Source organism: Varanus komodoensis, unplaced genomic scaffold (assembly GCF_004798865.1).
Source record: "Varanus komodoensis strain SLA01 unplaced genomic scaffold, ASM479886v1 scaffold3, whole genome shotgun sequence".
In the NCBI taxonomy this organism is placed as follows: domain Eukaryota; kingdom Metazoa; phylum Chordata; class Lepidosauria; order Squamata; family Varanidae; genus Varanus; species Varanus komodoensis.
This window is the reverse complement of record NW_025335761.1, coordinates 21,761,249-21,786,818: the sequence shown is the minus strand read 5'-3', so window position 1 is coordinate 21,786,818 and position 25,570 is coordinate 21,761,249. Positions and strand designations below refer to the sequence as shown.

The 25,570-nt window shown below is 43.7% G+C and overlaps 1 protein-coding gene across 6 annotated transcripts in view; it reads right to left on the bottom strand.

Annotated features, from left to right (window-relative positions):
- Positions 1 to 21,961, bottom strand: part of CCDC9B (coiled-coil domain containing 9B) — a 65,174-nt gene extending 43,213 nt beyond the window's left edge. For 3 of the 6 annotated variants that reach the window (XM_044436333.1, XM_044436334.1, XM_044436335.1), the window contains exons 1-6: positions 21,837 to 21,918; positions 18,293 to 18,391; positions 13,651 to 13,764; positions 9,916 to 10,020; positions 6,320 to 6,484; positions 1,540 to 1,692 (exon numbers count right to left, since the gene is read on the bottom strand). In XM_044436333.1, coding sequence (XP_044292268.1) covers positions 1,540 to 1,692; positions 6,320 to 6,484; positions 9,916 to 10,020; positions 13,651 to 13,764; positions 18,293 to 18,337 — 582 coding nt within the window. In that variant the 5' untranslated portion in view covers positions 18,338 to 18,391; positions 21,837 to 21,918. Of the gene's footprint in view, positions 1 to 1,539; positions 1,693 to 6,319; positions 6,485 to 9,915; positions 10,021 to 13,650; positions 13,765 to 18,292; positions 18,392 to 21,836 lie in introns of all 6 variants that reach the window. The other 3 variants (XM_044436332.1, XM_044436338.1, XM_044436336.1) reach the window with 3 other exon arrangements.
- Positions 21,962 to 25,570: the final 3,609 nt, after the last annotated feature.

Sequence of the window (25,570 nt, the reverse complement as noted above, 5' to 3'; positions counted from 1 at the left end):
ATATATATATATATATATATATATATATATATATATATATAAAAATGTTTGCAAGTCTGTAAAATCAACAAGATTCAGGGAAAGCCAGACTTGTAGAATTCATAGGTAGGTCTGAGAAGTGCGAACTAATTTGAGTCTTGCCTCACTGAGCCACTTACCTAGTCACAGTCTTACCCACTAGGGTGAGACATCCTGTATTTCTGTTGAAATTGTAATGATGGTTTCTTCATTTGCACCTAAATGCACATAAATTAGCATGTGCCAATGTTATGCAAATCAGTGTTTTCCTGAGTCCTGTTTTTTGTGTGTGATGAATTTCCTTTTTTTTTTTTTGTTGGCAAGGCACAAAGTGGCCATCCTAGCAGGAGGCCATTTGGGATCTCAGAAAGAAAGTCTTCAGTCTGGCTTTGCCTTCCCACTTCAGGCTTTGCCATCTCAGTGTTGCTCTACCATAATGTCAACCTTATGCCAAAGTCTGCACCACCCTGTTTCTCACAGGGCTGTACACAAAAGACAGTTTGGCCAAATGTGCTGCCAAACCCCTTTAAAACTCAAGGCCCAAATGTGCATGTATTTCATGCTGGGAGGCATTACAGGCCGTAGGCTGGAAGACAATGGCACACTGTTTCTGGGAAAATGCAGTCAATGAGTAATAGCCTGGAGTTCACTGTATCTCCCAGCATGATTTATACTCTCTGTTTCAATGTGTCCATGTGTTCTCTGCAGGCCAGTCATCCATCTTGCCTGAGAAACAGCCTTGCCCATCTGGGGGCACAAACCCCCGCCTGCCCCCACTCACCATATCAACAGGCTTTCTTTCCTCTCCTCACTAAGAGTGAGTCTGAGAGCAGGCCCAGCCCCTGAGCTATAGCCTGCTGTTGACTGAATTGGAAGTACAGATCATGCCATTTCCCCATTAATCCTCTTCTCCATCAACAGAACGTCACTCAGTCACTGTCTGTCTGAACCTCCAAATTCTACTTGAAAATGTTGGCCCCCAAAAGGACAACTTAACAATGCACACTCCAGAAACAGCAGTCTTCCACAAAAAGTAAGTGTAGTGTTCCCAGAGAGACAGAAGTGTCACAGTTCTTACAATTATCTTTAAACCAAAATTGGACTGGATAGCCCTTCACATAGAGAATGCCTTCAAAGAGAGGCTTGTCCTCTGTAAAAGAAGAATGAGGCCGCCCTGCACAGGCTGAATGTGGCCCAAGAAGTAGAGTTTCCACATTCCTGCTTTGAACCAACTGCCTGTATTGGGCAAAATGAGAACCAAATGTCCTGGCAAGAGTCCATATGCTCCTTTCTTTCTCTTCCTCCTGTAGTAAGCAAGACTTCAGTCCTGCCCTAGAACACATGGGAGAAGCAGCCACTGGAGCAGAAGACAGTTTTCCAAATCATGCTTTGTTTCACAGAAGCTCTAAGGCAACAGGGTCCGTCTCTGGGTCAGGAGCTGGTGGCACTGCCAAGATGTATTAACCTCTGAGTCCAAGCACAGAACTGGGTCCCTCAGGATCCCTTCTGGAAAACACTCACCCGGTCCTTGTTGTCCATGGTAATGGCAATCTGCATTCTTCTTCCCCTGCGGAAAGCAACCAACTGATCCATCTCTTCTTCACTAATTTCAGGGGCCCCCGCAGGGTTCACAAGACAATCCGATGCCCGTTTTTCACTGACAAGACGTTTTCCCTAGAAAGGGCAGAGAGAGTTACATGTTCCTAACAACACCCAAAGGTGTGCGCAGTTTCCCATCCTTCATAATCTGTGTTTAAATCTGCACATTTAGGCACACACGAGGCAAAATAAAAAGCACTAACAGATAACAAATTCCATTTGGCAAGGTTCAGATCAACAGTTATCATGTTATAGTTGGAACAACTAAATTATGCATCAATAAGCAAATAAAGATGCAAACAATTTAGTTTCCTTGAAAAAAATCTGTATATATTGAACATCTCCAACATATAGGTGGTTCTGTTATGGCATTCAAATTTTGCAATACCATATTGCCTCAGTTATAATCTGTTGGGGCTGCAGATCAATAGTGGGCAGGGCCACTTTTCTTCCTTTTCCTACCTGCCTGACAGACTACCTATAAAAAGACAGATCACTCTTGCCAGATAGCTAAATTGATCCACTTTCAGATGGCTTTTGAAATTAGGCCGAGGGCCATACACAGCCCTAGAGCTACAGGTTGCACATCCTGTATTAAATAATCAGTATGAAATGAAATTTTGTCACAAGTTTTGTCACTGCAAGCCTCCAAGATCAGCTAATTCTCATCAGGGCTAATTAATTTCAAGCCAGAAAGATTCTTTTCATTGAAACTGTTTTTCTGGCTGAAGCAGACATGAGTAAGCAAAACACAAAGAAATGATATTGATTTTATTTCATGTAACTGAAGGTTTTGCCAGATACTGATGGCAGCACACTGATCACCTAGGACCTGTTGAATCTGCAAGCACACCAGAAAACCAAGCCAGTTTTAGTTCAATCTTCTTTGCAACTAAATATTATAGCTAAAGTTCTTCCAGAGGCTCAACTTAAGCCAAGCACAATAGCCCACAAATTTGGTCTGGCCTTGTCAGCCAGCCAAACTTTGTGTCTGCCAGGATCCCAAAAAGGAAAGGGTAAAGTTTTTTCTCTCCAGCTAACACAGCATGAAATCAGGGGAAACACACACAAAATTCATTTTCAAGCTCTTTGACTTTTTTTCTACTGTACTTTATTTCTGCATATAGAAACACAACCAACATGCAGCGCAACTCCATTTAGCCCAGACGTGTTCCTGAGTTTGGAGCTAGGGTTGGTGGATCATCCATGCCAAGTATCCTTTTCATAGGAGTATAAATTTTGAGCAAAAGGGCCTGCAGGTTTGAATGCAGCTGTGCAACACAACCACGTGCATGCCGCACCTAGTTCAAGGAGTATGCACATGATCCCAGCCTTAGGTGAACATGCACATCTGATTTCAGAGATGAGAATCCCTGTTCACTGGCACTCTGGTGCTAAAGATTTCTTCCACAGGCTCACATGAAATTGAGTAAGAAAGGGGATTGGAAAGCATTTTCTTACTAATAACTGGATTGGGTCATTTGAAAGAAATACTATAATCCAACATGAAAAGTCAAATCGCTTCTCACATCTTGAACCTGTGTTAGCACAGCAGGTACATTTCCCTTTTCAATGGTTAGAGTACAAAAGGAATTTTGTTGCAGCCCTTCATAATGCTGTGTCAGCCTCCTTGAGCTCTTCCTTGTCTTTGATGGGTTGATCCAGGCGTTGGGAAGTCTAATCCCAACATGTTGCACAAGTTATGGATCTGCTATGGCTTGATTTGAGAGCATTCTGGAGTTCCAAATTCTTTGTTCGTGTATCAACACAGCATAATATGGTGTGCTGTTTTGACTGCTGATTTGAACAGAGTGGATGTCTCCATTGAGTTATCCCCAAAGATGCCTACAGTATTCAGAAGTGGTGTAAATCAATTTGCAAACCTGATATAGAACAGATAACTTGAAAGTCTATATGCGAGTGTAACTTTTTTGTGGCTACTGGAATTTCATATCTGTGACATTCATCTATATTTGGCTAAAGGCTGCATATGGCATAGCAGGGATAGGCAGAACTTAGGCCTGTGGCATCTATTTTTTTCAATAGAACTATCCTCTATCCACTTGGCACAAAATAAAGCCCAAAGATGGCTATGGAGGTCCAGCAATAAAATACCCATCATGCAATGTGTGGGGAGGGAGACCAGAATGAACTGTGCAATCCACTGCACTTGGAGGCTTACATGCATCTGATAGCTAGGGAGAGGTATTCTTCCCTGCTGCCGTTCTCCATCATTGTCGTGCCTTACTCCTTGTATTTATTCTAGATGGCTGTTTTTGGCAAAGTAGATTTAGTGCTGGGGAAGGGGAATGAAGGCGGCTGGGCACTAATGGCTACAGCCTCTTCTCCTCCCTGGCACACCGTTTTGTCTTCTCCAAGACCCAGCTGTGAGCTAGGAGAGGCAGCCAATGTGTTGCTTTCTATGCTGGCTATGAGCTGAGCATGGTCAGGGCTCAGCCTTCAGAGTCTTGCAGGTCCTGAGGTTGCAGGTCCTCAGAACTGGGACTCTAAATACTGTAGTCCTGTGGCCCCCAAGACAAAGTCAGGAGGCTACAAGATGGTCTCCTAACCCTTTCAGACAAATCAGTTTTCTTCCAGGCTATCTATCTATCTATCTATTTAAAGTTTTTATATGCCGTCCCCATTGCTACACAGCCTCAGGATGGCTCACAACATAAATAAATAAAACAAATAGAATAACATTTACAATTACAATTTACAATTAAAACTTGGAAACACACTGGCTGCATAATTAAAACTATAAATATTAAAGATTATTAAAATACTATTTGAATAAAAAGGTCGTGGCCTGGCACTGAAAAACAAATGACGGCAGCGCCAGGTGGACCTCTCTGGGGAGCGCATTCCACACATGGGGCGCCACCGCAGAGAAGGCCCTCCTCTGGGTACTTTGCTTCCTAATATCTCTTACGAAGGGCTCCCGGAGGAGAGCCCCTGCTGCCGATGTCAAGGGGCGGGAGGGCGAATATGGCCACAGGCGTTCCTTCAAGTATCTGGGTCTCAAGCCATTAAGGGCTTTATAAGTAATTACCAACACCTTGAATTGAGCCTGGACTTTGATGGGAAGCCAGTGAAGCTGGTAGAGGACTGGGGTTATATGAGAATAATGCCCAGTCCTCGTCAGCAACCTGGCTGCTCTATTTTGCACCATCTGAAGTATCCAGACTGTCTTCAAGGGCAGCCCCACGTAGAGCGCGTTACAGAAAGCCAACCGGGAAGTAACCAATGCATGCATCACTGTCGCTAGGCAGTCGTCCTCCAGGTAGGGATGCAGCTGATGGATCAGCCGAAGCTGATAGAAAGCACTCCTCGCCACCGCCAACACCTGAGCTTCCAAAGTCAGCTCCGGGTCGAGGAGCACTCCCAAGCTGCAGACCCTGTCCTTTAGAGGAAGTGCAACCACATTCAGGACAAGATCCAAGTCACCTACCCAGGAGTTCGAACCACCTGCCAGCAGGACCTCCGTCTTGTCTGGATTGAGCTTCAGTTTATTGCAGCTGTCTAATTTAAAGTGTGAAAACTGTTCTTTCATTTTTACTATTAAGTAATTGGGAGTTTAGAATCCTTGCCAATCCTTGGCTAGAGATCTGCCAGTAGATCAAGATCTATTTTCTGCCTGCCCCAATTATATAGAACAATATTCTTGCAGAGATTAGCATCTAATGCTACTTTGCTCTGCAATGCAATGCTAATTATTCTTGACTTAATGGTGTGTGCATTGTAAATACATCTGATTGCACATGATTCTCACTGGGTGGCCTTGCAGATTGTACTGAGCTAGGATATTGGAGAACCAAGTTTAGAACCTGCCCTAACAGGAAGAACCCTGGGTGGTTCTGTGGATCATGCTGGGTTGGGACACTGGAGAATGAAATTAAGGAGCTACTTAGCTATGCTATGTGGAATGGGTGTCTTTTGAAAGAGTATTCACCACTGGTACATTCCCAGGCACGTGTACTCAAGTATCTCTATGATCCATGAAAGTCACTAAAGCACACTAATATATATTTAACATTCATGTTGATAATGACGATGATGTAAAGAAGAATAAATTAAGAAGAATAACAACTAAACAACTTGCTTCTTTAGGTTCCAGTTGTATACAGGGAAATTCAACATCGTAAGGAACATCAACAGGAATCCAACATAGTATTGATTATAATATTAAATAAAACAAAAAGCATATCAGAAAAACAGCAACAAGAATCAGAAAAACCTTGCAAAAATAAATAAAAATAAAGTGGGGACGGGAGGTGGAGCATCATTATCGTCAGAGGAAAGGAAACCGCCTTGACCATTTAGCTCTTGACCCATCTTCCAAGGCAGGGCATGTGACAAAGTGCGAGGACACCACCAAGACGCTCCTGTTCTAAGCCATCGTAATGGCTAAATGCGAGAGGAGCTGCAGGCCAACACATTAGGTTGGGGAAGGCTGAACTAATTTGTCAATATCTTCCTCAAACGTGTGGTGCCCAGAAATAGGAAAGTATTTGCAACTGAAAATATTTTTTAGTAAGTTTGTTTGTTCAACTTAATACAGAATCCAATAGTTTTGGAAAATTCTTGAAAGCCTCAACAGGGCTTTGTTTATGACCAAGAAAACAAAGCTGTCTCCCCAGCCTCCTCTCCTTGGAATACCCCCTCTGGATGCACACCCTCTTTTTCTTTTATAGGGACTTACCTTGGCTTTGTTGTCCATGGTAACTGCCAGCTGAACCCTCTTCCCCATCCTGAATGTAAACAAATGATCAGCTTCCTCCTCATCTTCCTCCTCCTCACTGCCAATCCCAACATTTGACGCTGAAGGGCAACTGGTTCCCCATTTCTCACTCACAACTCTTTTCTCCTGAAAATGGGAAATGCCTGGCTAAGCAAGATGGTTGGCAAGCTTCTTTATGACGAACGTGTTTTTGTCTTAACAATTAAGAAAAGAAACTATGAAAATACCAAGGAGTAATCTACACCAACACACTTTTTTTTTTGAGCCATTGATGCAGATACTGTGAAATTCTTTCCAAAGAAACAAATTGGGCTTTTTGTCCAAATTGCAAACTGTAAATCTGGAAGAAAAAAAAACACAGTGCACACTTATGAATCTGACATTTTATGGAAATGTCAAAGATTTAGGATACATGATGGAATCACCATGCTGTGGAGTTTTCCACAGAAGCAGATAATGCTTTGGCATTATTTGTTATGCTGAGCTGCTGTCATTCTTATGTAATCTGCTCTCTCTCTTTCTCTCTTTTTAAACAAAAATAGGTTCACATTCTAAGCAATTTAAGCTCTATTCCCCTTAGGAGCAACATCTGAGAGCCAAATTCCATTTGACTATGCATCTAACATATAACCTTAAAACAGACAAAAAGCTTTAGCTGAGAATTTTAATTCCTTCCTCCCCTGCTCTCCCAGCCCCAAACCTATTTCAAAGTGCCCTGGAGCTATTCCGCAGAGTGTTGAATGTCCATTGATGCCCACAGAAAGTTTCTTCTTCTTTGCAGTTTGATTGCCACACAGAGACCAATTTATGAAAGAGATCACAGCTAGAAAGAGTTAATTTTCTTTTCCACACAGGTTGCAATTCCCACTCCAAATCTTCCCCTGCACAGCAGGGTGCAAATTAACTAAAGTATTTGTTTTATTTAAGATGATTTGGATAAGGAATTGACTCTTGCAGAATTTAAGTAACTTTAGAGCCAGCAGGGCATGCTCTTAAGAGTGGTAGACTGGGAGATCCAGGTTCTGGTCCCCACTTGGTCATGACACTCATTGGTCCAGACATGGACATATACCTTACATGGTTGTTGCTGTGAGAATAAAATGGAAAGGAAGAAAAACTTGTAAGCCAGCTGATGTTCCTTGCAAAAGGAAGAAAGGCAGGGTATAAATCTGCTGTTGTTGCTGCTGCTGTTGTTTCTACCTTTATACAGTGGCACCTCGGCTCATGAACGCCTCAGTTTACGACCAAATCGAGTCGCGAACAGAAATTTCTGAAAAATTTTGCCTCAGGTCACAAACTCCACATCGGGTGATGCTCGTGATCGCACCCGTCTCCCCTCAAGCGCACCCACGATCGCACCCATCTCCCCACATCCCGAGTGCGGCCATGACCGCACCTATCTATGGCCGCAATCACGATTGCACTTGTGCTGGGGAGGGAGATGGCCGCAATCTTTGTTGTTCTTTGTCACTTTGTTTCAGATTTTTGTGATTAAAAAAAATAGTTACGGAATGAATTAACTTTATTTACATTGAACCTTATGGGGAAATCTGACTTGGCTCACAACCAATTTGGGTCACAACCAGAGTCCTGGAATGGATTAAGTTATTGAGCCAAGGTACCACTGTATCTATAAAGTGGCATACACAGAATTTATACAGACTTCTCTCATATAAGCCTGGATACCAAATCATTTAAGTGCCCAGGACCAGCCCTGCCTGTTTCAGTCCCAAGTAAAATCCCTCATCTGACTCTAGTATTTGCATTGTGGGAACTCTCTCATTGGTGCTGATGGGAGCAGGCAGTAATTTATTCTAATGCAAGTATTAGCTGCAGAATAGGGATTTTCCTAATGACCAAAGCAAAGGAAGAAAACCTTAGACTGGGCAAGGTCACAGAATGCAACATATCTTAAATAAGTCTTAGCTAGTTTTAATCCCTTGTGCATGCTGGCACATGCTGGATACTATTTCCCTAACTACTTGCTTGGACACAGCTTATCATGTGTCTGAACCAACAACCCTCAAATAACCCATGTGCTATCTAGGGTTATGTGCTAACCAGTCTTCTTCCTCTTGCTCCAAGCAAATCAGGACAAAGTTTTAATAAACGGCATAGAAATGTTTTAATAAATAAATAAATAAATAAATAAGTTTTCTAACTTAAGCCTTAATTAGGGTAAATCTAACCAGCTTTGTGATATAAAAGATGAATAATGCAGACGTCATTAACAAAGGAAACAAGCAAAGTGAGAATACTGGACATTAGGGAAATGCAGTTCAATTATATGAAGATGATTCTAAACTGAATACTTTTTTCCCCTTCCAAACTGAAAAAAGAGCTGATTCTGCTTCTGAGGTAGATCCTGCAGATTAAGAGCCAACTGTCTGGAATATCCGGTGCTTTTTAACTGTTCTGCCCTTTTAACTTGAAGCCATATGATCAGACTAATAATGCTGGGTCTGCTGGCCCGAGCAATTCAGCAGAGAATTCCAGCCTCTTCTCTCCTCCCCATATGTATCAGAACCCGAGTCAACAAACTTGGAAGGCATGGGCCCAATCCCTGTAGTTTATCTGAATTCAGACAATGAAACAAGCTGTGCCCAGGCAGGTGACTAGCAATCCCACCCCCACTTACTTCTCTAATCCAATTAATTATCACACTTTCCCTCAGCTGATGCTATTAATATAAAACCAACCAACACTGTGCATTAGATGCAAGGACACATTATTGGAAACAAGATAGCAGTCATGCCATAAGGTAACTTTTGCAGAGCAAGTGCTGCCACAAGATAACATTTCCTCTCGGTATCTGTGCATTGCAAAGCACTCCTCATATGGCAAGCAAAGATTAAGCGAGGATTAAATTATCCTTGCATAACTCAGGACATCTGTGTTTCACAAAGCTTATTCTACCATTGCATGACTCACACTCACCTACCTGGTTTGTATGACATGGCAATCCCCTGTATGGGGATTTATTTACAATTTGGGGTTCAGAGCAACAGTGGTAGCTCATAAATCTATGATGTGCTGTCTGAATCCAGTCATTGTGAAGATTAACCATAATCTAAACAGAAGAACCCCCTGTTTGGACCTAAGGTGTTCTTGCCTTCTTTACTTTCTTTTTGAGCTCCAATAGGAAAATTCCTGGGTATCTTTCTTTCCACATTCAATTGCACACAGGTATGCTGCACTTGGATGCATGGCCCTGTGCTAACTTCATCATGGCCTTCGTTATGCTTGCATGTTTTGGAGCAGATCTGCATGCCTTTCGGGTACTTACAGTGCTGCACAGACTGCACTCTAAAATCATGCTGAGAGCTGGCAGGACTTGAAGTGTGCTGCTTTATATATCTGCTAACATAATCCAGCCTTCCCCTCCAGACTCCTATCAAGCCTCATGGCCAATGATGATGGGAGTTGTACTCCAAAATGCCTGGGGACTGCCAGATTGAGAAAGACTGAACAATCTCTCCCACTTAAAATGTTTCCAACCTTGCAGGAATGGAACGCTTCAAAATCCCTTGCTTAGCAGGAAGGGCAAAAGGGCTTACATGATGGGCCTTGGTGATGGTGATGGTCAGACCCTCCGGCCTGGCTCTCCTCGAGGTGACAGCCATTCCCTCTTGCTCTGCTCTCTTCCTGTCTTCTTCTATTTCCTGAAAAAGTGACGTGCAGCGTCCATCACAATATCAGATCAGCTTGCACATTACAACCATGAAATGAGCAGAATGCTAGGCAGGAAACAAGTGCCCCCAGACGAAGGGAAAAAGCTAGGGAAGCTCTGAGAAGCTCTGCACTCACCAGCAGAGGGCTGCCCCAAGTCACGCCATGGCAATGTCCTTTATATACGACAACACTTTATTAAGGCAAGTGACAGGTTTATTCAAAACGCTGAAAGTGGTTTGAAGTAGGCTTCAATTCCTGGGGTGTGGACACTCGGGACTAACTCAAATGTCCAGCAGACACCTAGCATAAGCACGTAGAGCCCCAGTATATTGTGTGGAGTTGAATTTTCCCATGTTTCTGCTTCCCAAGCCCCAATGTTTATCTCATCTCCACACGGGGGCTAAACAAAGAAGGCAGAGGGAAATGTCTATTGGCATCAATGCAGGGGTGTTTCTTTGTGTGTTTATTTAGTGCCTGCACTTGCCAGAGTAAACAGAGAACAGAAGTGGATGGGAAGGTTTAAGCCCCCTTATACATGTGCAATGGTTCCAATCCAGACTGGCACCCCAATCATTTACACAACGTTAAACAAACAAGCTATACATTTCACATCAACACAGTATGTAATTTAGTCTGCAGTCTAATTTCACCTCTAATAAACAGGTGCTACACATTTTTCTATAGTTTCAGGAACCTGCATAACATACTTGAAAGATGTGAACACCATGGGAAGTGATGCTTCTTTCAAAACTACTTCCAGTTTTCATTAAAATATTTGCTACCATATTTTCAGCCTAATGCATCACACCCACGCAAATGCAGCCTTAAGTCATGGGGAAACTAACCGCATGCCCCAGATGTTAGCACTGGCCCTGCCCTGGCAGCACCCCTGGCTCTTGCTATTCCTTGTATCTCAGTGTCTCTGATTAGGGTGGAGTGTATTCCACCTTTCTGCTGCCACAGCATGGGAATCTGGAACTTGTAGTTCTTGAGAGGGTTTCTCTCTCTTTCCCAGGGGCAAGTTAAATGGCACAGGTCAGGACACCATTCAAACATATTTGCAATGATTTTCTTCTTAGTAAGTGGCAGGCATGGAGGACTAATCCTGTTCAAGCCCCCAGCAGGATGGATATGGGGAATCTGAACCCTTTGCCACACTGTAGTTCTGTTCAAGACAGGGGGCATGTTCCTTCTTGTAAAATAAGCTTTCACACAAGTGCAAACTGCAGCAATGGTGTAATTAGAAACCCACATCCTAGAGCAGCCTTCCCCAAACACTCACCCAATGTTTTGGACTTCAGTTCTCATCATCTGGCTACCAGATAGCCATCACAATCTGGTAGCCAGAAATGGTGGAAGCTGTAATTCAAAACATTGGGAGGTCACCAGGTTGGGGAGCCCTGTCCCAGAATGTTCTTGAATGCTCTTTCTTCTAGTAAATGGTCTGGTGCAGCAGAATATTATATATTTTACTCCAATGCTACTTTTAATTGGTTTCAGCAAATCTTAACGAGCTGGAACCCTATGTTAATGTATGGAAATAACCACTTATCTGTTAGATTTCTGTCTTGCCTCTCACTAGCAAGGTACTGCTCAAGGTAGCTAGTAATAAAATACAGATATAATAAAGTTATAACCAAAACATTCAAACTGAAAAGAACATATATCTGGTAAATGCAGATCAAATAAAAACCCAGGTCTAGAGCTAAATAATGATATCAGGGCATAGATAAAATGCCCCCATCCCTCTTGCTTGGACCCTGTTTGATTCTATGACTGAGTCCTGGCTGTGCACATTCAAAAAGAAGCACAACTTTGTGAGATCTCATCCTTGATGACATACCAGACAACACCTGAAACAGAAGGGAGGAGCATTTCAGCATGTTTTGGTCTTAACCAACAAGACAGTTGGTACAGCTTTATGAGGTGCATGCAGAAAGTAATGAGAATATTTTAAAAATCATTTTATTGAATTTTTTTACAATTGAGCATTGTCTCCTTCAAAGGATGTGTACACAATCTCTCCACAATTTTTCTGTTCTTCATAACACCCCTGGAAGTCTTCAAGTGGGATGGCATTCAGAGCCTGCATAGTGGCTCTTTGGACGTTATCCGCACTACCAAAATGGTGTCCTTTCAAACCATTCTTCATCTTTGGGAGTATGAAAAAGTTGCAAGGAGCCAAGCTGGGACTGTAGGGTGGATGCGGAAGCACCATTACGTGCTTTTCAGCCAAAAACTCTGACAGCCAAAGCACTGTGACTTAGTGCGTTGCCATGATGAAGGATCCAAGTTGAACCAACCTCAAGATGCACATGAAAAATTCTTTGTCTCAAGTGACCAAGAACTTCCAGGAAAATATTTAATTCATACCTTGACCAGTAGATACAAATTCCTTATGGACAATTCCATGTGAATTAAAAAGACCATTGATTTGACTTTTGATTTGCTCATTCGAGCTTTCTTGGGACGAGGTGTGTGCCATTCCAAACTCTTTTTCTTCATCTCAGGATCATACTCAAACACCCAAGATTCATCTCCTGTGATCACTTGACTCAAAAAAATCAGGCCTTCTTTCCAAATGGGCCAACAGGTCTAGGCAAACAAGTTGACGGTGTTCCTTCTGATCAGGTGACAATTTCTTTGGAACAAGTTTTGCACACACTTTTCTCATGTTCAAATCCTGAGTCACAATTTCATGAGCAATTGACTTGGTAATTCCCATTTCCTCTGCAATCATTCTGATAGTGAGCCATCGATCACAGTTGAGAACAGACCTCACATTCTGTTCCTTTTTCGGTGAAAAGGGGCATCCTGATCATTGTTCGTCTTCAACACCTTCTCATCCTTCCTGGAAGGCCTTGTGCCATTGGTACACTTGTGCAGATGATAGCACAACTTCCCCATAAGCTTTCCTCACCATTTCCAAGGTTTCTGATGCACTTTTACCCAATTTCACACAAAATTTTACTGCACACCACTGTTCCAAACTCGCTCGCATTTTTCTTAACATGAGGCACTTGAACAGGATGTCACAAAAAAGAATGTCTTGACTCTGACAAGGCTGGAATGCAACTGATCAGTGTTGTAATGTATACCTGGCACCCCACCCCAAGTGGCCTTGAACAGCTTCTCCGGTCACAGAGCCCTTCTTGTGTAGGAACTTCATACTCATTACTTTTTGGACACACCTTGTATATGCCATGCTGATGTCTCTCTTAAATTCTGGAATCTGATCCAAGATTCTCGTTCAAGTTACTATCACACAAGTTAAGTATTGATGCAAAGACAGCTAAAGGAAGGGGCAGACTCCCATGAGCCTGTTTTCAAGAAACTTGATTCTGGCACCTACCTACTTTTTGCATTTTCTCTCTTTTGCCAAGTAGGTCAGTGTTAAAGGTATGTTAATTAGAAATGTCAGTCATTATGGTAAATAGTATGTCACTAACCATGCTTTGGATTACTGGTACTACCTAAACAAACATGTGCAGACCCACAACAAACACAGCATTAAGAAATGATCAGAAAACCAGCCATCTCCCCAGGCTTCAAAGTTTGACCAAGAAAATTGTCTGAAGTTGTACTAAGGAGAACCACCAAGAAGATACAACCAAACATACCTGGTATCTTCTCATAAGGGCTTCATTCTTTTTCCGCAAAGCTGTGATTTTCTTATCCAGTTCAACATCTTTTTGTTCTTTTTTCCGCAGCACTGCATCATCCACAGTGGCATCCTAATATTACAAAGGAAAGCGCTTTAGTAGATATCTAGATATGGCCAATGCTTCACAGGTCTGTTTATCCTCTTGGTTTTAACAGAGGCAAGGGGGAGGGAAGTTCAGCAGCCGTATCTCACCCATGCTAATAACAAATTACTATATATTGTGTTCTTCAGATGCAGAAGATAGGTGCCCAGCATCCACATTTGTCACAATAAAATAGTGTTTTAATTAAAAGCTGAAAAGAAAATTACGCATTGATAAATGTATACTAATATAAAAAACAAGCAAGACCCAATCCGATATTCTGATATGGACAATGACATTAAAAATACTTTGAGTTTAAAATGAGTTGCAGAATGTGATACAAATCTACAACATATTGTGTGGTAGATTTTCATAGAAACATAGAAACAGAGCGAGTCAGAAGGGGCCTCCCAGACCATCTAGTCTGACCTCCGGCACCAGCCGGCTCCGCTCATGACATGCCCACCATGTGGACGTCCAGCCTATCCTTGAACATCCGCACCGATGGGGCCTCAACGACCTCTCGTGGAAGCCCATTCCATACCCTCGGGGAAGTGCTTCCTGGCATCCAAATGGAACATTCATCAATGATTTGCTGTCTGGTAACTTTCAAAAAAGAGAATATGAAAGTAAAAAATCAGTGATTAAGTTTGAAATGAGGGGCTAATGAAGGGTTGGTTACTATACTGCTTTTGTAACCAGAACAAGGACCCAGACTGCCTAAGACCCAGTCCTACCCTCTTAACCACTACACCACACTGCCTCTCCAAACCATAGATTTAATGTAAAATATTGAGAATATGACAAGAACTGCCTGTGGTGTTGCTCCTAGTTTGACTAAGCACTGTATGAGGAAATGCAGTGCCACCCCTACAGAGAGGCAGCCACCTCAGGCTGGGGCAGCAGGAGTCTCTGCAACAGCCATGCCTCCTGAGTCAATTGATATCCCCCTCAGTGTGGGGCAGAGCTGCGCCCCACAGCTTGCCCCACCCTTCTGCTAGCCCACTCTCTTTGTGTGCCATGGAAAGTTCTGCCTCATTCCCAGTTCTGAATCCAGCTCATGCCTGTACACGAAAGCCAGGGGTGGGAGCAGGCGTTATGTTGCCATTCACCTCAGGGAGCAAAATGTCTTAGGCCAGCCCTATATAAATAAAAGTAATTATAATATAATTTAAATAAAATTAAAAAGCAATAATATTATCTAGCTTTTGTGAGGATTTTGCAGCAGATGGGCCAGCCTCTTGCACACTGCAGACTCTGTCTGGTGCAAGTCACCGGAAGATTCCAAAGAGGAGGAGAAGTGGGGGGAGCAAGCTTGGAGGCTCTTTCAACGGTGCCTCATGAAGTTCCACAGGCTGTTTGGGGAGGGGAGGGTTTTCAGGGGGAGGGGGGCAGGTATAAGAGCCAGGCCTTGACCCAGTGGGGGCGTGTCGGGCTGCTCAACTGGAGGGGCTACGCCATTCCCATCATCTTGCCTTCAAGCAGCAATAGCCAGGCTGAGGTGGAGCCGGGAAAGTTTCTCATCTGGATCCAACTCTTGACATGTGCAGAGGCTTCTTATTTCAGCTTTGGTAGAAGGCTACTTAGAGCTCAAACTTATATGTGGAATCTCAGTAAAAGAACTGCATTTTCAAAGGATTGTCTTGCATTTTGGAGCCAGAGGGAAGGGACCAACTCAGGATAATTTGAGGTGTTTTGAGAAGAGACAGTTTTTTTCAGGTTGCCATTAATAGGATGTTATACTGGGCAATTTCACTGAAATGTGACTTTTGAATTTAATGTTGGATTTTGAAGGCAAAATTAGATTTCATTTTTCATTCATTTATTCCTGAACAAATGAAGTATCCAAGAAAATTTTCCAGCACTTTTTGTTGCTTCAGAACTGGTTGTGGATTTTGTCCTGTGGATTTCAGGATAAGGGCAGTATCCAAGGGAGTACTTATCTCCATGCACCAATAATTCTGTTGTGTTCCAATACTTATGTTGCCCAATCAATGGATCCTTCCAATTCAGTTGCATTTTTATAACAGATATTGCACACTTCGTAGGGAAGATCAGAAATGAACAGAAACTCCTATGTCTAGACTGAGATAGGTCAGCAGAATTCCCTTATGCTAGCATGCTCCATGCCAGAAATTAGCATTTTTGCTCATTTCCAGGTGTTCCAGAAAATGTTAAATCTCCATTCCACAAGCAGTGGGTGCTGTTTATGGAAGGGAATTGGCAAAAATAACAGAATTGCTGAGAATCAAAGCCCCTACTGGATGCTGCTGGAAGTCACCATTTTCTGAGTCAAATAATGAGTGTTAAATACAGATTCTGAAAGCTGTGTCGACAGGCGCATCTGATGCTAAATATTCTCCTGTGAATGTGGATGTTTCTAATATGGCCTAGTATATTCTGAAGCAGAAAACAGAGTGAAAATTTCTTTTTCTCTTTCTTATACTATCTCTTTTCAGTGGATGAATCATATGTAATTTGTACCTCAAACATTTTGGGTGCAATGTCTCTGCAATTAAAGGACCATCCTGCACTCCTTTTAGAAACTATACACTGGCAATTAAGACATGTTTCACCTATAGAATTGGAATTTTCTATAGACAGATGAATGTTCTTATAATACACTACAGCTTCAGGAGGTGCCTACATGTCAGCATCTAGGCATGAGATACGACTGCTAAAAACGATCTGTGTTTAATGCACTAAGCATTTATCCTTGGGGGTGAATTTTCGTGCATCAAGGTAGTGACATGGGCTGTTCACAAAGCCAGTGGATTTGGGGAAGTGAATTATCAATACATGGGAGCCAAACGTGTAGCTCCACATTCTGGCAGGAAAAGGGACAGAAGGGGAGACATCAGTGCTGAACAGGGAGAGGCAGTTGAGAGAGATGAAAGATGAACGGCAGGCTCAGTAGTGCAGAATGAAGGGGCCAAGAAGAAAATAGGTCTGCAGAAACCTAAACACAGTGAGCTCCTGGCAAGAACGGAGCAGACTGGCCACTGATCTGGAAACCACATGCAGGTCCAGGAAAGGAAGAAGCACAGGATGGCCACATGCTAAGAATGCACCTGTAACTTTGGTTCTTCACTAAGACCACCTTTTCCCATAGTTACAGCAGGAAGCAGGAAACCTGAGCTGGAAGCCTGAGAAATCTTAGGATGGAAAAAACTGGGGTAAGTGCCAGGTTCCCAGGGCAGTTATGGTATCTGAGACAGAAGTGAGGCTGGTAGACCTGCCTCCGATCTCCCAAAAGTCCTATGCATTTGGGGGGCTCTGGGGAGTAGTGTGACAGAAGCCAGGCAGGTGGCAATGGCATGTGTAGGAGATTGATTCTGCAAGCCCCTGGAGCAAATAACTGCCCCAGTATCTGCCCCCTCACACACCCCCAGGCATTCCTGCAAATACACTGGTCTCTTAAGTCATAGGCCTGGCTCCTGAGTGGGGGGGGTAGTTTAAACCTAATATGTATATTTTTGTTAGGAGGAATATTTTTTTCCTTCAGGAGACTAAATGTTGGACTCTTTTATTATAATGAATCATCCTGGCAATATAAGTGAGTTACTGACACTTGCAAATTAGTAGACTTCCATGACAGTTTTGCAGAATTGGTTTAAATTAGATTTCAATTCTGTCTGACCAAATGTTCAGTCCTTATTGATTTGCATGCATTCTTGATGTGGCTGAGCTCCATCCATCCATAATTAGCAGGGAAGCTAGGAGTAAAGAACATACAAGTGCAGAATGGAAACAGAGCAATACACATTCCGAAATACACTCCTTAATTATGCATATTACAAAAATATGATGTGGCCAAGTGACATTCCATAAGAGTAAGAAATATCTGAATCAGCGCAGAGTAGTAATTAAAATTTGTTTGTTTTGAATTCATCTCATAATAAAGTGCCTTTGGGTGGATTACATAGCCTCAGAAAGTCATATCAAGTCTGGACAGATTGCATAATCTCATAGAACAGCACTCCTTAGGAATGTAGGAAGCTGCCTTACTTTGAGTCATTGGTCTACCTTGACTCACTGCAGCATCCTTTTCCAACCTGGTAGCAGCCAGAATCAGCCACACTGGCTGGAGATGTTGGGAGTTGTTGAATGGGCTGGTTTAGATGACAAGACAGTCCACACAGTGTGGGTGAATTGCCAAAGCCCACAATGTGCCCAAGCGACAACAGAGAACATTAGGGGTTGATGGCCCCTCCACACCTTTGGTCCTCTAGGGGACACCTTAGGAGGAATGGCTCTTTCCCCACCTCCCTGCTGCCACGATCGCTTTTTGGATTGCTGTGGCTTTTGTAATAATTTGTTTTTCTTTTTTTCCAGAGATCACAAAAAGCAGCTGTCCAGCTGCCTTTTGCAATTTGCATTTTGTCAGTCATGAGCAGTTGTTCCAAGATTCCCCCATGACACATCGAGGGGCTGCCCATGGCTGACCAGCATGTCTAGTAATAGTATTCACGTTATCCAAATTGCTAGGAGACATAGAGATAATGTTTGAACATACCGTCTCTACAAAGATGGTCCTCTGCATATTGTTTGATGAACTCATGCATCAACACTCTGCAGAATTCCGATTTCATTATATCACAAGGAGGAAAGGAAGCTGAAAAGAATGTTTTGATGCTTTATGGTTTCAGTTTCTAGGAAATAACTTTGCCAATGCGTATTACTGCATTAACTACATTTATCACAGCCTTTAAAACATTTTGTTTTCAGGGCTTACTATTTGGAATCACAGGTACAAGCAAGAACTTGCCAAGGGATGATGACAAAGCTCTGCAGAAATGTAAAAAGGGTCATCATCTCCAAGGACAACATCCCAATACATGGCTCCTCAATGGAAGACCATAACAAAATGTGGCTGCCGCCTTGACTGGGAAAGCCACATGGCAGCCCTTTCTTTGCCACTGCTCAGGTGTGGCACACAGCAGCTGAGCAGCAGAGAGAAGGCCACTTTGCATTTGGAGCTGTGATTCTACCTGCCAATGTTCGGCCAGAGTGCAGCCTTCCCCTAATACTGGCCCTTTCCCTGCTGTGCACTTCCACTGCCTCAGGCCTTGAGTGAGGTGTCAGAAACAGCATCTTCTTCTTCTGCTGACAGCTACTACAGAAACCCCAGCAGAATCACAAGTGGGAAGACGAATCAGGATTCCCCTACCAAATCTAGAGAACAACTGCATTCCAAAGTGGGCCAACCCATACAGTTAACAAGGTAAAAGACATTATAAGCATATCTTACACTTGCACAATTCAGAACAAGAACTACCATGTTTAGAGTCATGTCTTGATGGAGAAAAGACACAACAGGTTCCTGCTAATGCACAAGGAAAAAATACAACACTCTGGCCCTTTCTCCTATTCCTGAGACAGTGCCATCACCAAGAACAGAAGCCACTGTATAAGACTAAAAGCAATATTACTATTTGGCAAGGTTGGTGCCAGGGACTACCTGGACTCAGGCCCACAGGACAATAAAGAGAAAAGCACAAATGTAAAAACTCCCATATGCTAACTTCATATGCTCTAAAGCCTGTGTGTCGTGCATGTGGGCATGAAACCAAGAACATGTGTTTCTACAAAGCACCCTGCAAAGGACAACCCTATTAAAAAAGGATGCATGGTGAGAAAAAAAGAGGGCATATGATTTCATGGGGAAAAAACCGAGACAGAAAGATTTGGGGTGGCAGCAGAAAGTAACACGCATGGTCAAAAAGCCAGCTAACCAGGGAGGTGGTGTGCAACAGAGATCATAGTCAAGGGCCCTTTACCTTTATTTCAGAAAGTGTCTAGGGACAGCAGGATGGCTTCTCAGAGATTTGAGGCTCCAAATGAAAGACTCAGGGATCCAGCCTCATGGGCCACTATCTCTGCTATTCAACATGCCATTCATTCCACTTGAGGGGTTTTTTAAGCCCTTGACATTCAGAGATGAGTGACTGATTACTTGACTTACCAAATATTTCAAGACTACTGACTTCATTGTTGAAGGAACACAGAGGAGATGTGTGGATAGTATCATTATATGACTTAAAGTCAAGCTGATTCATGTTCATACAGGAAAGGGACTACAATTTCCAGCATGGCTACCTGAGCATGCTGTGAGTTAAAGAGCTTTTTTCTGTCTAAACATGCCCAGGAGTGCTCTCTTATCCACTAGACATCACTAGATTTAGTCATATTTCAGTCAAGCTAGGAGTTTCTTTTGCTGTTCCATTCCTGTTTAAGAAACATAATATTGTTCTCTTACTTCCTAATTGGTGTGTCCCCTAAATCAGCTTTCCCTCTAAAAATGTTGATGGGAAAATACCCTATCACCGGCTATATTGGCTCGGAATGATAGGAACTTTGGTCCAATGCACCTGAACTCAGATTGGTGAAAGCTTTCCCAAGTCTTCCATCCTAGCAAATATCTAAGGGGCAGATACTCCTCCCCTTAACTGTCAGTTTGGTGCCCTTAGCAAACAGTATTGGAGCTAAATCCAGACAACTGAGAAACAAGAGGAAGGTGAGTCCCAAGATATGCAAAAGCACAAAATAAATGATAGTTTATTAAGATAAATAAAATAAAATACAGTTATTTATTTAACTATATAATTCTCCAAAGATTGATAATAACTGCGCATGTTGCAGTGACCCCCAAGAGGACTGAAATATTGAGGATTTGTTAGGAAAGAAAACTGGAAGGTTGTGGGGAGTGGAGAGGGGAGAATGATGTGTCTCACTTGGCTTATAGTATCCTGGAGGAAGGCATGTTTTGCTGGCTGGAACTGTGTACAGGAACATTCCCATTAGAGGGTGAGGTTTTACTGCCACATTTTTGTTGCAGGTTCCACCTGTTTTTGTTAGTTGAAATGCTTGGGTCCAAAAATGGAACTGCAGGAGATTCCCTCCCTCCCTCCTGCCCACACATGCACTGGCAACAAAGGCGGCCTGAAGAACAAAACCTCAACTGAATCACCCAGAAGTGCAAAACAGCACTTTGTGGTCTGACACCGGTTGACTGGGGAACACTGGCAGCCCACTGAAGCCTGGTCAGCGTTTCCCTGCCCAGCTGCTGCTGCACTGCAGGACGAGAAAAGGTTGCTGCTGCCAAGCAACTGGAAAGAATGCGGACTCTGCAGCCCCTTTGGGTGGAAAGTGACACCCCTTCGCCCTCTCCAGCAGAAAGCGCTTCCGCGGAGTCAGGCACCCGTAGGCCACAGTGACCACTGCAGGGGAGTTATAAACGGCTTAGCCGCAGAAACGTGCCGAGGCTGTGAAGTAGAAATCATGCCTGGGTGCTCGGAAAGAAGCGGAGGCCAGGGCGGGAGGAGGAGGGGAGATACAGAGATATCTTCTTCTGTTAGTGGGAGGGAGTTAAGCAAAGCAGGGGGTAGTGCATTGAAGCTTCACCGAGATTTTTATTTTGTCATGGTATAGCCGCCCCCTTCGAGTTCAGACACCCACTGCCACTCCTGGTGCATTTTTCTCAGAACTGGCCCTGGCCACAGGCTTTCCTCGCATGCTTTCAAAGCCAGCTATTTCTGATATGAAAGACTGAGGGAGAGGCAAGGTCCCCGAGAGAAAGAAAACCTGGGGGATGGGAAACGGAGAAAAGGCCAGGGGCTCAGCCGAACGTTTTGCTCCGTCAGCCGGTGCACAAGCTCTCGAATAAACCCCCTCAGTTTTTGCCTTGAGAGACACAGCTGCTGCTGCCGGCTCCCAGTGCTGGGGCGGGAAATGTCCATCATTATGCAGCAAGCTGTTTCATTTCTGTAAATTCACCCCCCCCCCCGCGCGCGCGCAGAATTCCTCCTCCCCCTCTTGGTGGGAGCTCACTTGCTCTCCTGCATAAGAGCAGCATCACGATCTGTGGCATGAATGCACCTTTCTGCCCTTCCTTCCATGCATCTTTCAGCTGCGTATCTGCTGGCGGGAAAGAAAACAGCCCAACACGGCAATGCAATTGAAAAAGGAAAAGAAAGAGATCGTGCCTTGGCTTTCTGAAAGCCAGGACCCCCCCCCCCCCCCGCAAGATCCCTCCCGGTTAACGCTAAGGCGGCACTCACAGGTCGGTGCATTTTGGACATCAGAGGTGAGGCGAGGCGGATTCCACAGCAGAGCTAAAAGAGGAGAGCCATCCGTCGGCCTCTCTCAGTACTGGCTGCACAGCATACAAGATCATGTTTTGATTACAAAAGCCCTGCCTGGGCTGCCAGCCAAAAGCACTGGGTGCTGCCTAATATGCGAAACCAGAGGCGGGCGGGCGGGCAGGCAATCGCCCTGCTCCTGTGTCCTCTCCACTCTTCATCTGCTTTCCATGGGAATAATGTTCCTCTTCGCTGCTTCCTGCAACATCTTTCGCTCCTCGGGGGCATAACTCGCCCACTCGAATGAGGAAACCCCGAGAAAATCGGGAGGGCACATTTCCTTCACATGCGGCTCCTTCAGGGCTGAAGTTTGCACTGTGTGTTATACAGACCACACCTCGTCTGGTGGGCGAATGTTCATAGCAAATGCAGAGAGTTTTGCCAAACTGAGGCAAAACCATTTTTCAGCAAGAAATACTAGCATTTCATTCTTCCCATGTTTTAAACTGGCAGAACTCTACTCGGCAAAACAGTGCTCCCTTGCCCATAAAGTAGGATGCCCCATATTTAAAGCAGTGGTTCTTCTGTGGCTGAGGCAACCACTCCTGCAGACTTTTGGATAAGGCCCTTTGGAAATTAAAGGAGGAGGGTGCAGAATCACCATAGCAGCTTGTTTTCTACCATGACCTGAGGAAGCTGTCTGCTTCTCATTTTGTTTTCTGACTGCCCTGGAAAGCAGCTTGTGTCTTCAACACTGCAAACAATTTCAGTGGGAAGGAAATTTGGAGAAGCTCTGCTTGTGTGTGTTCACAGTTCACTGGGTCTTGGCTGCAGAAGACAAATGCAGAATTTCAGTATTAATTCCAGGGCACTTTTAGTAGCCTTCCGCAGGTCAGCCAAATCTGGGATACCCATGAGGCCATGCTCCCTTTCTTGGCCCACCACTGTTCCTTCATCCAGGGATCATTTGGTGAGTCGCTGACTTTTCTGGAGGCAGTTTTTCCTACTTCTGAAAGGTTGCAACATCTTTGCTAAGGTTTAGTTAGTGCTTGTATGAGTTTACAGTGCAATCCTGTCTGCTTTCTTAGAAGTAAATTTTCCAAAGATGTAAGAGACTTATTCTTTAATAAGTATACTCAAGATAGCAGCCTTAAGCTAAAATATGCTGATATTCTGTGCTTTACACCACCCACCACTGAAATGTGGCCTCCAAGAATTACTCAGTCCTTGAGCTGAAAGAGGTTAAACATCCCTGCTGTAGGATAAAAAATTAATCTGCCTTCTTGACCTGTACTTTTACTTACAACCATCTCTTATAAATAAGTAAAAGATAAATTGTGGATTTTTGTTTGATTGTGAGATTGTACCTGCTCCAACAGTGTCTTTCTGAAATGCATTGCCCAGGTTAAACACAGTACTGCGGATGCACCAGCCCTGGGTAGAAGGGAGCTATTCCATCCCTACATTTGGAAATAAAAGGCACCTGAAAAAGTTGGTGTCAGCAATATTCCTCTGCCAACTACTTTCCTCTATAATCAGGAGGGGCAGGGCCTGAGAAGAGGAGGCAGGCTTTGCGGAAGCTGGAAGGCCACATAGGACAGATCTGTCCTGCAGGCCAGGGATTCTGTAGCCTCGGTTTGGATATTTGCAAATCTGATCACCTGTTCCAGGATTTGTCTAGATCCGAGCTACTAAACTCAGGTGTGCATGTCTGCAATTCATCCTCCCATGTGTTTCTGAGTGTGTCTGGGCCAGTCTTCTAGGCCCTTGCTACCCCTGTTTGAGTTCTTACATAGAGACTAACCAGCTGGCTCCCTTGTGATCCCTGCGTGACCATCAGCAAGCCCTGCTGACTTCAGTCAGGTTGACCAAATATTCTTTGACATACTCTTCTGTTATCCTAGATAAAACCACCTTCTTTGATTCTCTCCTCAATGCTAGATGCCTTATTACAGATTCCCTCCTTTGTCAAGAGGAAAAGCAGAATCGGTGCTGAATCAGTAGATCCTTTAAATTCACAAATCATAAGTCACCAGCTATAAGTTGTGCAGTGGGCCCAATACATCTTTTCCTCAGCCCTGTCCCACCCACCCCATTCCTCATTATCAAACAGTCTTGTTTTGTCTCTCAGTAAATGAAGTTGAGCTCATTTTACACCTTATCTTCCCTTCATATTTGTTATGCCAGGGCTGGACAAATTGCAGCCTTCCAGAGGTTTTGGCCTACAACCTTCATCATCCCTCACCATTGGCTATGCTGAGTAGGGCTGATGGGAATTGTAGGCCAGCACATCTGAAGGACCACAAGTTGCTCACTCCTGTTCTACACCGATATGCTTCTGCCTGGGACTATACTGTATGGCACATGGTTTATAGACATATCCCTCTCCCAGTGAGTTTGAATGGGGAGAAGGAGTGCTCAACATTTTCCACATTTTGCTGTTCCAAATCAGTCTCGCTACATGCATTTCCACTCTCAAGGAATAAAGTATCCATAACTTTCTCCCTGTGAGTAGAAATGACTTTTCCCCTGTGAGGAGGAGGGGATTTTGAGGGAAAAAAGTAGCCAGAGGAAAACAGAGGAATAGATACATACTCGTATCTGCACTTCTCCTCTCATAATATCAAGCACTAGTTTGGAAGTAAAACAAAATTAACTGTCAGGGGACTGTTATAGGAGTGTAGTTTGGCTCGCAGTGACTCATTCTTACTTTGGGTTCTTCTCTATTTTCTTCTTAGTTTTCAGGTCATTTAAAAGGTCCTTGGTGTAACAAGATTAATTGCCCTTAAAGTTACGGTGAATAGAAAACCAGAGTGGCTCCCATTTTCTTGAGCAGGAGCAACCTGTGGTTCATGGCCAGGAGCACTGTGATAATGATGAGAAATGCTCTCTACTTGTCTGGTATATTGGCAGAAACAGGTGTGTGGATTCAGCAAGCTACTGTGCCAGTCCAGCAGCGGGCTGCATGTCAAGCTCATATTACAGACAGCCCATGGCAGGCATTCGGAAGAATGTGCTTCTCCCCTTTTGTGCATAAAGTCAACACCGCGCTTCAGCTTCTTATCCCCAAATGTGTAAGCTCATCTGAGACAAATGCTTATTCTTTCTTTTCTCTTTTACTCTTCTCTCTTTTCCACTGGTTTTTCATTTGGAAGGATTTTTCACATTTCTCTGTGTGAATGTGTGCATGATGGTGCACATGTATTTCACATTGATTTGCTATCTGTCCAACTGTATTTGGACTAGACCGGGCTTTACTTCCAGAGTTCTTCAGTATCAGAGAGCAAGATCATACGCCTAAAAAAGGCACTGCGTGTATAATAATACATCCATGGTCCTTGCAGTCATTTTACGTTTTCACAAATATCATGAATAAGCTGTGATGAGTTCCTGACCACAGCAGCACAGTTCCTCTGATGGTGCACCCACATCCTTCAGTCTCTTCTCATAATTTGCTCTGGCACCCTGGGAACAAACTTTGAATCTGATTTGAGATTGCACTTGATGTTTGTAGGCTTTATTATACTAATGCCATTTCATTTCCTATAGATTTTGGTGTATTTGTTTGGAGAACAAACAACACCACCTGTATGGGGTACTCCTTTTTCTTTTATCGCGCCTGGCCTTTCTACACTGCCCCACGGCAGGTAGTTGAAAGTTCAGCCTAAAAATCTATTGCAAGAACATTGGGCCTGGTCTTGCCTGGCCTGGCC